General features: G+C 41.7%; 1 protein-coding gene across 8 annotated transcripts in view; it reads right to left on the bottom strand.

Annotated features, from left to right (window-relative positions):
• Positions 1 to 13,396, bottom strand: part of OSBPL6 (oxysterol binding protein like 6) — a 316,099-nt gene that overhangs the window by 112,349 nt on the left and 190,354 nt on the right. For all 8 annotated transcript variants that reach the window (XM_029605885.1, XM_029605886.1, XM_029605887.1 and 5 more), the window contains 2 exons: positions 7,481 to 7,594; positions 7,185 to 7,355 (listed from right to left, as the gene is read on the bottom strand). In XM_029605885.1, the coding sequence (XP_029461745.1) occupies positions 7,185 to 7,355; positions 7,481 to 7,594 (285 nt within the window). The remainder of the gene's footprint in view (positions 1 to 7,184; positions 7,356 to 7,480; positions 7,595 to 13,396) is intronic.

Here is a 13,396-nt window from a genome sequence, read left to right as displayed (position 1 = left end):
TGGCAGGCTGGGCAGAGGGCTTGTCCCTTGGCTTTCTTGGCCGGTGGTGCCATGGTTTGAGTGCATGTGATGTGCTTATATGCGTGCACTGGGAGGCTTAGAAATGCGCTCTGGGTGCGCCGACGCTGTGCGTGCAAGCTGCGGAAGATGTGCGTGCAGGCCACTATGTGCGCCTAGAGAGATGTGCGCGCCGCTATGCGCACAGGCTTAATTTGTGCACCCGGCGCCGTTGAGCGTGCTGCTGTGCACCCAGCACCTTTGTGTGCATCACTGTGCACATGGCACAGATGTGCATGCCGCTGTGCGCACAAGTAGTTTATGCACCCGGTTCGCCGCTGTGCGCACAGCTCAGTTGTGCGGACAATATGGCTATCAAGGGGGGGGAAATGGTGCCGACAACCACGTGGACAAGATGGCGGCCCCCCCCGGAAGGTCTCCACGTGGAAGGACCCTCGTACCGGATCAGGGTCTAGCTCTAACAGGGTGGTTCAACCCAATGGGACAGATGCCGGAGGGTGATCTATGCGGCTATCCGAGCCTCGGAGACCGGCGACTTTAAGAAAAGTTTTCTACCTTACCTCGTCTCGGCGCTTCCCGGTCTAGTGCTGGGCGGTCTCCAGCTGTGGGGGGAGAGGGGAATACCTTCACCGGCACGCTCGGTATTGCACCTGCTACCTCTCAGCCACTCCCATTCCTGGGGGCTAAGTCCACGCTGGGAACTGGCTACCAGACCGAGGCCTACCTCTGAGGGATCTCGGAAAGCCCCTCAGGAATTCTCGACTGGGGGAGGAACCCTTAGGTATCACCGCAGGATAGTGCGGCTTGTCTTGTAGAGGTAAGATTTTTATCTTCTTTGGTTTGGAATTTCTTTCTTCTTTGGTTTGGACTTTCTAATGCTGTGCAAGCGTGTGTAGAGTCCCAAACTGCTAAGGAGACGGAGAAATACTGAAGAGCAGAGCTTCCTGCACGGGTATATGTAGTGCTGACGTCAGATTGAAATCTGACTCCGTCTCCAACTGCTATCAGGAGTACACTATACCCATTGGTTCTGAGTCCATCTGCTACACGCTAGGAAAGCATATATTATATATATATATATGAATTCCCAATAACAAAAAAATATACTCATCAATTTTATCCTAGATTTGTATACACCGGCTCCAATTCCACTACAATGAGAAGTTCCATCCAGTAAAACAGCTACTTTCTGGGTCATGCGCACCCACAGTCCACACATATGCGTGGATCCAAAAAAATAAACCTCTGTCAGAATCTTCATGTCAGCCTCCCCACCCTCCCCGACATGTCCTGAAAATTTGGCATTGTAAGGACACCAGACAAAAACATTATTAGGACACACAGACAAAGTGATTTCAATTACTCAGAAGCCTCTATTTTCCTTCAGAAAGTAGGATAAAAAGTGAAAGCAGAAGTCAGCTTCATCAGTTCTGAAATAAATTACATACAGTTTTATTCTAATATGCAGTCACTGAAGGGTTAAGATGTCTATGACTTTGATAAGAATCACTGCTTTTGAACAATCTGACCAGTCCTAATGGAAAAATGTCCTTTCCACTTGTATTTTTCAGGACAGATAAGAAACAATTTGTTCCATTTGAATTGCATCTTCTTGAAGATTTACATCAAACCACTTAATCAGAGTACCTACTTATCTCTAGCACTATTACAAGCATCTGCTTACCTAGCACTGATGCTGCAATCATGTATTTTAGGACAGTGAAAGGTTCTAAATTTATTCTTTCTATAAGTTATAATGTCAACATGCAGAACTGAATTACTGAGTTTTTAGGCAGGGTCTGAAGACTTTATTGTTCAGTATTCTTCAATAATTTAAAGGTTTTATATTTTTAGTATCAGGCACTTGTGTGATGTGTTTTATGCTTTTTTTATGCTTGTTTATGTTTTCGTTTAAATTCATTTTGTTCACTATCTTGTTGTAGCAATAACTAGGGTGGGTGGTCTATACATTTATAAAGTATTATTAACTATTATTAAAAAAATTTCTCTCATGAAAATATCTGGGGTTGGGTCACCTGTGGCAGTCTGAGCTTCCTTTTGGTGAACAGTGTCATTTGCAGAATATCAATTTTTATAAAAGGGGATATTCTGCCACTATTTGGGCAGTTTTGAAGCTTTCAAAGATTTTCTGAAGGGCCTGAAAAATGACTTGGCACACAGAGAAATTGGAGCTCGTCCATACGCTCCATTTATCGGGTTTTGCTCCGTCTCCAACTAGAATTCATCCCACTACACATGTGGCATTTACAGGTCTCTCCTATGTCTTTACCCTGAATAAATTTATTCCACTTCAGGGCAGAAGTGAATATAAGCAGCCTCCCTTTTCCATTAATAGATCCCATTCTATCCCATGGGAGGAAAAAGGTTCTTTTTTTTCTTTTTCTTCCCATCGAAAAGCATTAGAACAAAACCTTGACACACTCTTTTCTTTTACACCATCCAATTCCAGACATACAGAACAAAATAAAAACTCAGAAAAAAAGTTTTTAAAAAGCCTTGTCTTGGTGCTCTTTCTCGACGTTTTTAAAGAGACAGTACCATCATCGCCATAGCAACTGGCACAAGCTTGATCTGAAAAGACCAGTTAGAGTAACAGGGATGGTCAATTGGCACAGCTGAAAAATATCCCATGCTCAATTCTTGCAATTAGCAGCAGCTTGCATTAAAGTTATCCAAAGAGGGTGGTGATTTCATGCTCACTTAACCAATGAGATTATATGATTTTGAGGTAAACCTTCATGGCTCTAAGACATGGGTGGGCAATTCCGGTCCTCAAGGGCCACAAACCAGTCAAGTTTTCATTAAGAATATCCTGAAAACCCGACCAGTTTGCGGCCCTCGAGGACGGAATTGTCCACCCCTGCTCAAAGAATGCATCTATACTTTTATGACCATTGCAGGAGATGCTGAACCTTCCATTACAGAATATTTCACTCAGCAGGGTCAAGATGGGGGTTTGCATATGTTAGCTTACAATGATGCTAAGTACCTTCCCAAGTCACTGATGATAATGTTAGCCCTATGAAAATTTTTCATTTATGAGTTCTAGTTTTCCTTATTGATTCCTATGGAACCAGGGTGAATAAGTCTGCTAGCAGAGGACAAGAAAGAAGGACCTAAGCATAGGCGAGTTTTTCTGGGAACCAAGTACAAATCAAGGGAGATGGTATCCAGCCAAACGTACAAGGAGAGTTTTCATGAACAGCTGAATTTATTCCAGGTATGGCAAGGAACGGCCTATTACCATGAAACAAATATTAGGGTTTATAATTCAGGGTCACCTGGATAAGGTGGCATTCAGTGCTATAAAGAGTGCATTAGCAAGTGTAGCACAGCACTGATAATCACATGAAGGCATGAGTTATTTAAATTATGTTGCATGGTTGGTCTAGGGAAAAGTAGGGGCAGAAGACCTGATGCGCAGAGTTGTCCATGACACATAAATTAGGCTATGTCATGTGGCAGCGTCAGTATGCTCCTCAGCCTATTCAGAATGCTATTCAGAGACACTATTTCACTGGCAATTTTTGCAGTGCTACGAGTGAGTTAGCAGTCCCAACCTCACCTAGTGGGAGGGTCCTACAGTGGGGCCATATAGTGTAGACAGACAGGATAAGGTATTCCAAAAGGGACCAGAAAGGAAAAGGGCTGCAAATAATGCTTTGCAAATCTCCGGCTTCAGTTAAGAGTCCTGTCATGAACGTTAGGGCCCTCCTAGCGGTGAGAGAGGGGGGGGGGGGGGGGAAGGGGGTTGCCTTCCTTTTCTACAGTGATGGATATGCCCTAACAAGATTACAATTTGAAACGGCAGAAAATAAATGCTTACTGAGGGGGGTAGGGGGCAATTTTCAAACAGTCTGCCTAGTTGCAAACTACATGGGAGATTTCAATATATGTATTTCATGCAAATTTTCAAAGAGAAACTCCCCACATTGTTTCCCTTCAAAAAAGTAGTACTTGCAACATATGTAAGTTCAAAGCATTGGTGTACTTTGCACCTGCTATTTGTGTAGGTGGTGTAGGGCAGGGAAGAAGGGAACAAAATAATGCACATGCATTTGAAAACCAAAATACATGCACACGTTCTTCCTCCCCCAACCTATACACACCCCACAAAAGCCTCTCTTTTTAATGTGGTTAAAAGCACTCACTCTGTGCTATGTAGCTCATGTGTACTTTTAACTACAACTGATGGCAATTTTTGGTCAAGCCATTTTACCCTCACTATGTACAGATCTTAGCACAAAAGGATTCGGTTTGCCGCTTCTTTAGGACTGTTGCAGCCACATTTCCAACATCCATAAGGATAGCAGAGGACAGGCTAAAGAGGACTGGGAGCAATGTTTCCTGTAAGCTGTGCAATTGCGCACATTCACACAGGAAAACATAGCACACACAAGAAAAGGAAAATAGAATGGTGTTTCAAAAAAACACTGCACACAAATCTATACACTACATTGCATAAGACAACTTTTTTGTGGACATAGCACACAAAACATTAGAGGGAATGTTGATTGGAAAATAGAATCCAGTTAGATTTAAGAATTATGTTAGACAGCAAATGGTGGAATGTTGACAGGAGATACAGTATATAAAAAAGGAAGGCATGTAGGATATGTAGATTTAAACATTATTCTGAAGATGTAAACTTAGATTTTGAAGACTGTAATCTGTAAGCATTTGTATTTATTGTAAGAATTTGTATTTATTATTTAGCTATTTCATTGATCTGTTACCACTTGGTCCTGTTCTCTCCTTTACCTCAAGTTCTAAGTTCCTACAAAGCTAGCCTTGTTATTTTATACCCACTTGTTTGATGTAATTTTCCAATATTGGTTCTGTGTAAACCGAAGTGGTATGTACTAGTACATGAACTCCGGAATATAAAAGCCTTTAAATAAATAATAAATAAATAAATGCCAGCTAGTTCATAGTAACCAATAGTTAAGTATATATTCTCTTATCCCCTTGGAATATGTGGTCACTCATTTTCAGGGCCAGTGCAAGGCTATTAGAAAGGGATGGATTAGGGAGCAGAGTTCATCTTCTTTGTTCTATTCTTTCCATTCTAGCTTCATCCCCCTCCCCTCCTGTTCTCTGATACTACCAAGGAAAGGAGGGGTTGGAATAGGAAGCAGAGTGCTATCCTTTCTGCCTAAGATACACTGGCCAACAGAGTCACTGGGGCGAGGCCCATATGCTCATGCACAGCAAAGCCACTGGAACTCCCCCCCCCCCCACTCAAAGAAAATGGCCATACTATAGACAACTGCCTAGTTTGCATAATGGAAGAACCAGACCAGCTCATTTGTCTTTTGGGCTAAAAAAAACAAAACAAAGGAGTCTGCTAGGAAGGCACTAGGACAATCACCTAGAATTGGCACCAAGGGGGATGTGAAATCAGCGGCTAGAAGTCTAGGGTGTAAAATGGAACCAACTGATATCATCCCTGCTGCAAACAGGGAGAGCTAAACCTGCACCTCATCTCATTTTAATTCACTTAAGAGTCAAAGATGTGCTAATATATGACGTTGAACGTATACTGCAAAGCAAGAAGGACATTGCACAGATAATTTCTTTATTCTCTAGGGCAAAGACTATATGGTCCTACATGATACCAAGACAAATTTGGAGAAGTGATGAAAACACAAAAGACTTAGTATCAAGGAGAAAGAGCATGCGCTACTGAACATTGCCCCCATAATTGTGTCTCTGATTGCAATGGCTTTCCTTAAAATGAGATAATTAAATTTGCTGTAATATTACTGCTACTTAACACAATAGGAAGTGCTGGAATTGGTTAGTTTTGTGATTCTCGTTTGAAGTGTGTGTTTATGAGCAATGATTCACTCTAAAATCATTACACATAATCAAAGCATGAAAAGTTTAAGTCACAATGAAGGTACAAGGAGTGAGGTGATCAAATTTGTAGATGACACAAAATTATGCAGAGTAGTTAAATCTCAAGTGGATAAATTGCAGGAGGCCCTTGCGAAACTGGAAGATCAGGTTTCCAAATGGCAGATGAAATTTAATGTGGACAAGTGCAAAGTGATGCATATAGGGGAAAATAACCCTTGCTGTTGTTACACAATGTTAGGTTCTATTTTAGGAAAGAGATATAGGTGTCATAGTGGATAATACATTGAAATTGTCAGCCTAGTGTGCTGTGGCAATCAAAAAAGCAAACAGAATATTAGGAATTATTAGGAAGGGAATGGCAAATAAAACGATGGATGTCATAATGCCTCTGTATCACTCCATGGTGAGACCGCACCTTGAATACTGTGTGCAAGTCTGGTTGCTGCATCTCAAAAAAGATATAGTTGCATTGGAGAGGGTACAGAGAAGGGCAACCAAAATGATAGAGCATGGAATGGCTGCCCTATGAGGAAAGGCTAAGGAAGTTAGGGCTGTTCAGTTTGGAGAAGAGACGACTGAGGGGGGATATGATAGAGGTCTACAAAATCATGAAAGGACTTGAAAAAGTTAATGTAAATTGGTTATTTATTCTCTCAATAATAGAAGGACTAGGGGGACAGTCCATGAAGTTAGCAAGTAGCTCATTTAAAACAAATCAAAGAAAATTATTTTTCACTCAGCGAATAGTTAAGCTCTGGAACTTATTGCCAGAGGATGTGTTTACAGTAATTAGTGTAACTGGGTTTAAAAAAGGTTTGGATAAGTTCCTAGAGGAAAAATCCTTAAACTGCTATTAATAAGCAATAGTAGCTTGAGATTTATTTAATGCTTGGGTACTTGCCAGGTACTTGTGACTTGAATTGGCTACTGTTGGAAACAGGATACTGGGCTTGATGGACCCTTGGTCAGATCCAGTATGGCATATCTTATGTTCTTATGTAATTAACAAGCGAAAGGAACTGTCCAGGAGAAGCAGTTTTCTTCTCATAATCATGACCGATTTGACTATCCTCTACTAAAAACATTTTAATTTAGATCAGACTCAAGAGAACTGACTTGTTGAGGAATTCTGTTGTACTGGGTAGACAAACAAATGCACAAAATTTGTTTTCGAGCAGTTAACCATTTAGTCTGAAGAGCTACAGAGAAATCCAATGAGTAAACAGTTATTTTTAAATTTGTTTAATTTAGTACTTAAATTCCTGAAGAATTATCCTATATACCTTTACATCACATGTAGCAGCATTAGTGGCTGACGAAGATTCTGTAGCAGAGGCGGAAGGGAATAGGTGACAGCTGCCATCTCTTGGTGATCTCACAATCTCATTCTGGCGGTACAACCTGTGATGGCGAAGTTTTGACACCCATGCATCAAACGTGTCCTGAGGTTTTACCTGCAGGCAACAAATACTGACAGTGAGTGCAAAGCAGCAGTATTCATTGTTGGTTTCTTTTTTTTATCCTTATCACAAAAAAGATTCTCCTTTGAAAACCTCAAAGCCTTTGACAGAGAACCCACCTTGAGGTGATAGATGTGCTCTTCGGTATCCAGATCTATTCTTCGAGTTTTCTTTTTAATAGACATAACTGACAAGCCAACATCAATACTGCCATGTACCTTGCCTTTCTGAGACTAAATCAAAAGAAATAAAAATGTATTTGTCAATCCAGGAATCAACAAAACTTTTTCTAACTTCCTTTTCTTTCTTTATTTTTTTTGGCCTATTTTTTCTCAAATTTGTCCTGTTTATACATTATGCAACCAATGAGGACTGGCAGATTCATACACTGCCATCCCCAAATCTGCACTGCCTGATTGTCCTCCAGCCCCGCAACAGCTAGCTCACAGAAGATGTTCAGTCAGCACCATGAAGGCTGGAAGGAATCTGCATTCTTTAGCACTGCCTCTCCCCGATGCATGACACGGGTCAGGTACTGGAATGAAATGGGAAAAGCTGAGCTCCCGCCAAAAAAAAAAACCACCTCTCCCTGGCCACTCTATCCAGCAGATGTTGCTACCAGCACTACGCTGCCTGTACGCTATTCTTAGCTCTGGCTGGTATGAAGCTGATGAGCTGAGAATGGAATGCAGGATCTCCTTCAAGCACTAACACAAGCACCACTAAAGCCCATCCAGCCTGCACCAATTTCAACCCTGGTGCAATGCCAGGGACCCCAGCTGATCTCTGGCTTTCCCCTCATTTCTTCACAACCAGGGAATCCTCTGTGCTTAGCCCATGCTGTCTAGAATTCTGTAATTGTTTGGGGGGGGGGGGGGGGGGGGTTGTCTCCATCGGTTCCACTGAGTGCTCATTCCATGCATCTACCGTAATTTCCAAGAAAAATATTTCAGATATTTCTCCTGAGTCTACTGCTTTGGAACCTTATACTATAACCTCTAATTCTAGAGCAGTCCTTCTTCTGAAAAAGATTTTTCTTCCTAGACCTAGATTTATGCCTTGGAGTATTTGAATGTCTCTATCATATCCTCTCTGTCTCTTCTCTCCTCTAGATTATACATATTTAAGTCTCATTTCATGAAGCTGTTGGGTCAGGCAATTCATCACTTTAATTCATCACTTTAGTAGCCTCTTTCTGTGCTGTATTCAGCCAGTCTTTATCCATTTAAAAGGTATGTCTCCAGTTATCGGACACAAATCTCTAGGTGAAGTCCCATTAATGACCTATGGTATATAGCAGCATTATCAGAGTCACCTCCTTTTTTCTACTTTTCACAATGCACCCTAACAACCCTCTGGCTCTAGCAGCTACCTTATGATATTACTTTACTACCTTTGGATCATCAGACACAATCGCCCCAAGGTCTCTTTCCTGCCCAATGCACATCAGTATCTCACTTGCCATTGTATACTGTGTTCTTAGAGGTAGATTTTAAAAGTGGCGCGTGGGCATCCATGTGCATACGGTTCCCGGCGCATGCACATGGACGCGCCGATTTTATAACATGTGCGTGTTGCCGCGGCATGTTATAAAATCGGCTATCCGCGAGTATATGCACGCCTGATTTTATATCAGCGCGTGCCATCTCATGTGTGCAAGGGGGGGGGGAATTTTTTAATAAACGCAATGCGACTTGGTCTTTCCCCAGTTCCCTAACCCCCTAGCTACCCTTCCTCCCTTTTCCCCTCTCCACCCCGACCCCTAAACCCACCCTAACTAACCTAATTTTTTTTTTTAACTTACCTGCTCTCCTGAGCAGAAGTAAGTTCCGCGTGCCACCCGGATGCCGGCGCACGCTTCACCAGGACAGCGCCTAATGGTGCTGTCCCGGCCGGCCCTGCCCTACCCCGCCCCTGTTTAGAGACCCGGCTCTTCCGCGCGTACCAGGAGATATGCACATGGCCAGGCCGCTTTAAAAATGCGCTCGGTGCTCGCGCGGCCCTGCCACGTGTGTTATCTCCAGGTATTTGCGCATGCTGGGGTTTGAAAACTTACCCGTTAGATTTCTATGTCTCAAATACATGATTCAGCACTTTACCAGTTACATTTCTATGTCTCAAATGCATGATTCGGCACTTTACTGTATTGAATCTTAACTGTCAAGCTCTCAACCACTCCCCAAGCTCTCTTACATCACTTCTTATTGTGTCTACTCCCTCGGGAGGGTCCATTCTGTTCCAGATCTTAATGTTGTCTGCACAAAGGCAAACTTTTTCCTCTAACCCCTCTGCAATGTTGCTCACAAAGACCAGAAAAAGAAGCAGCTCAAGGACAAATCCCTGAGGTACTCCATTTTATTTTTTATTTACTTTGCTCCCTTCTATCTTCAGAGTGAATTCCATTTACCACCAGTTACTGTCACCTATCACTCAATTAGTTTCTAATCCAGCCCTCCACCCTGGGGCACTCCCCCAGGTCACTCAGTTTATTTGCGAGTCTCCTATGCGGGACAGTTTTACAAGCTTTGATGAAATCCAAGTACAGTGTACCACATCTAGTATACTCTCTTTATCTAATTCCCTAGTCACCCCACCAAAATTTCTTAGTCATTCAATCAAATCAGATTTGTCTGACATGGTCTCCCTCTGGCAAAAACTATATTGCCTTGTGATTGGAATTGCAAAGCTAAATTAATTGGGTGAATGGGCAGACTGGATGGGCCAAATGGTCATTTTCTGCCTTCATGCTTCTACGTTTATAACCTCTCTGAGCATTCAATACAGCCCCATAGCTTTGTTCACTTTCAGTTCTGCTAGTTCCACATGAATTCTCTTTTTCACAAAAGGTAAGTAATGTACCTCATTAATCATGGTTATCTCTGCCAACAATTGACAGTCTTTCTCAAATTCTTTCTTCAGTGAATAACTATTTATTTATTTAAACTGTTTATATTCTGCATCTTACAAAAATATACACAATTAACATACATAAAACAGAGATAAAATTAAAACATGAAAATAAAAGCTATTGCAACGAAAAGTAATTTTTATTTTACCATTTCTGCTTTTTCCTCGTCACCCTCCACACTAGCCTACTATTTTCCTGTTGCATAGTTCCACCTTTGCACTTCCTCCTTTCACTGATATAACTGAAAAAAAAAACCTTGTCGCTTTGCTTTGCAGTCTTAGCTATCTACTCTTCTGTTCTTGTTTTTGCCATCCTAACTACTTTCTCTGCTTCAATCAGCTTTACTAGATATTGTTGTTTGTGCTCATTTTTCTGAGATCCCTTGTACTTTCTGAATGCCAATCTTTTGGGGGCAGATTTTCAAATGGTTAAGCTGAATAACTTTGGCAGTTAGCTGGCTAAATGTCTGCTTTTTAATATTTTCCCTCTTTCATTGGCCAAATTTAAGTGCCTATAGCTTCTTATAAAATGGGCAGCCTTGGAAATGGTGTTAAGTGGAAGTGGTCAACTCTTTCACAGTGCCTTAACCCATCCCTCCCACTCATCCAATCCTCTCCCTCCCTTGCCTGATGAAAAGAAAAATTGTGAAACAAGTCCCCTCCCACACAATAATAACAGAACCTGGGGACCAAGCCCGCCCCCCAACACAATCTTTAAAAGACTGCTCACAATATCCTTCCGATCCCACTAACCATTCAAGAACTTCCCACTAAATGCGGCCCAACCTGAGCCAGCATGAGGACAAGTGTTATCTCCTACCTGCTCAGCAGCCTGGATTGCTCTATACCCAACTGCACCCTTAGCCAGTAGGAAGTGAGACTGTTTCTTGGCTTGGAGAGCTTTTGGGGGCAGCTCTTAGGGATAGTGGGGGGGGGGGAGGGGCTAGATTGGGGTTCAATGAGAGGCAATTATTTTTAAGATTGGGTGGGAGTGGAGATCAAGAAGGGGTTTTGGCCCACAAATTGTTTCAACATCCAGTGGAAGGGAAGGAGGACTGTCACTGGGACTCGGCCTAGTTTGTTTTTATATCAGACGGTAAGGAGAGGAGCACTTTCAAAGAGAGGATTCAGTCACAAATTTAGGTGTCCAAGGCAGAATGGTCTATGTCTTGCCAGCTAAATTTTAGCTGGCTATATTTAATGGTGATTTTTAGCTGAAAATCCAGCTGGATAGTTTCAACTGAAAATCAGTTTAACTTTACTGGCCAAAATTTGGCCAGTAAAGTTAGGCACCCTTGCCCTTTTTGAATATCTTCCCTTTGTTCTTACATTTTCAGCCACCTCTTTGGGAAACTTACCAGCCTCATTTTCCTTTGATCTACCTTCCTAACAAAAAGTTTTTTTGCACTTAGCATAGCTCAGGGGTGGCCAGCTCCGGTCCTTGTCACAAACAGGCCTGGTTTTTAGGATATCCATAATAAATATGCATGACATGTATTTGCATAAAAATGGGACAATGTATCCAAATCTACTTCATGCCTATTCTTTGTGGATACCTTGAAAACCAAGCCTGTTTGTGACACTTGAGGACTGGAGTTGGCCACCCCTGGTATAATTCATTTTAGTTTAGCCCTGTCAATGCCTTCTTAAGGTGCTTTCCCATTCTAACAAACTTGGTACACCTGAAGGTCTTTGTCTTTGGCATAAATCCCTCTCTGCTTTAGTTCTTACATTAAACCATATCATCTGATGATCACTGAAGCTCAAATGATCAACTACCTGGGCATCAGAAACACTTTCTCCATTTACAAGTATCAGGGTCGGTATTACCTCCCCTCCCTCATGGGTTTCATTGCCATTTGTTTAAGGAAAGCACATGAATGGAATACAGAATCTCTCTACGTCTGGCTGATTCTGCAGATATAAAATCTTCCATCATCAGCACCTCCCCCATCATTGCAATCTTATGTATGTTTGACTGCATGTCTATCCAGCCCTTCTATCTGTGTTGGAAGTCTGCAGGTCACTCCAACTGTCAGCCACAGTTCAATGTTGTATCCTTTCATGTATCACCCCAGCACCGAAGATATCAAGCCGATCTGAGGTTTTACTTTTTCTAACTGAAAATTGCTCAAGAGTTTTTACAATACAAAATAATTAAGGCATCACTAATCACTGTAATTTCATCCTCGTAGATTATTAGCAATTAAAACCTTAAGCTTAGGTTTATTGCTCATCATATAATACACTGTAATGAGACTACTACATTAGACAGGACAACTCTTAATTATGAAAATTGTACTCACTGGTTACTGGTTGTCAGGGACTATAAGAAACAAACACTATTTAACTTGAACAGCATGTAAGCTAAACAGCAGGACCCCCAGTGAGTTATTTCCCATATTAAAAGTGCTTTAGTCTGCATCATTTATATGGTATACAAATATGATTTAATTCAGAGGTGCCCAACCCTGTCCTGGGGGCCCACCAGCTAGTCGGGTTTTCAGGATATCCATAATGAATATGCATGAGAGAACATTTGCATGTTATGGAGGCAGTGCATGCAAATGTTCTCTCATGCATATTCATTGTAGATTGCCTGAAAACCCGACTGGCTGGTGGGCCCCCAGGACAGGGTTGGGGACCACTGATTTAATTAACTGAGCAACATGGATACATTTTAAAAAATGCAAAATGTGGCTGAATCTCAGAAGAACAGACATATTATAAATGTCTATATAATTCATCAAGTGTTCATAACAACTTTTATTCAAAACAGTAGAAACGGTAACAGCATGTAGCCCAGAAGTGTTTGTATGCAGATAAAGGTCCCCTGACACAGACCGTGTTTCAAAAGAACTGCGTCACGAGGGAACCTAACGGTATGATAAAATCCGAAAACAGAACATCAAACAATGGACAAAGAGCCTCTGAAAAAATGCACAGTAACAACAGAGTTATAAACAACATTATAAATATCTTAATAGTTTACCCAGACTTATTAGAAGTGCTGTTGTTACTGTGCATTTTTTCAGAGGCTCTGTTTTTGGATTTTATCATACCACACCTTGTGGGCTACATGCTGACCCACTTTCCACTGTTCTGAATAAAAGTTGTTATGGACATTT

This window comes from Rhinatrema bivittatum, chromosome 6, assembly GCF_901001135.1.
Source record: "Rhinatrema bivittatum chromosome 6, aRhiBiv1.1, whole genome shotgun sequence".
NCBI lineage: Eukaryota > Metazoa > Chordata > Amphibia > Gymnophiona > Rhinatrematidae > Rhinatrema > Rhinatrema bivittatum.
This window is presented reverse-complemented; position numbering and strand designations above follow the sequence as displayed.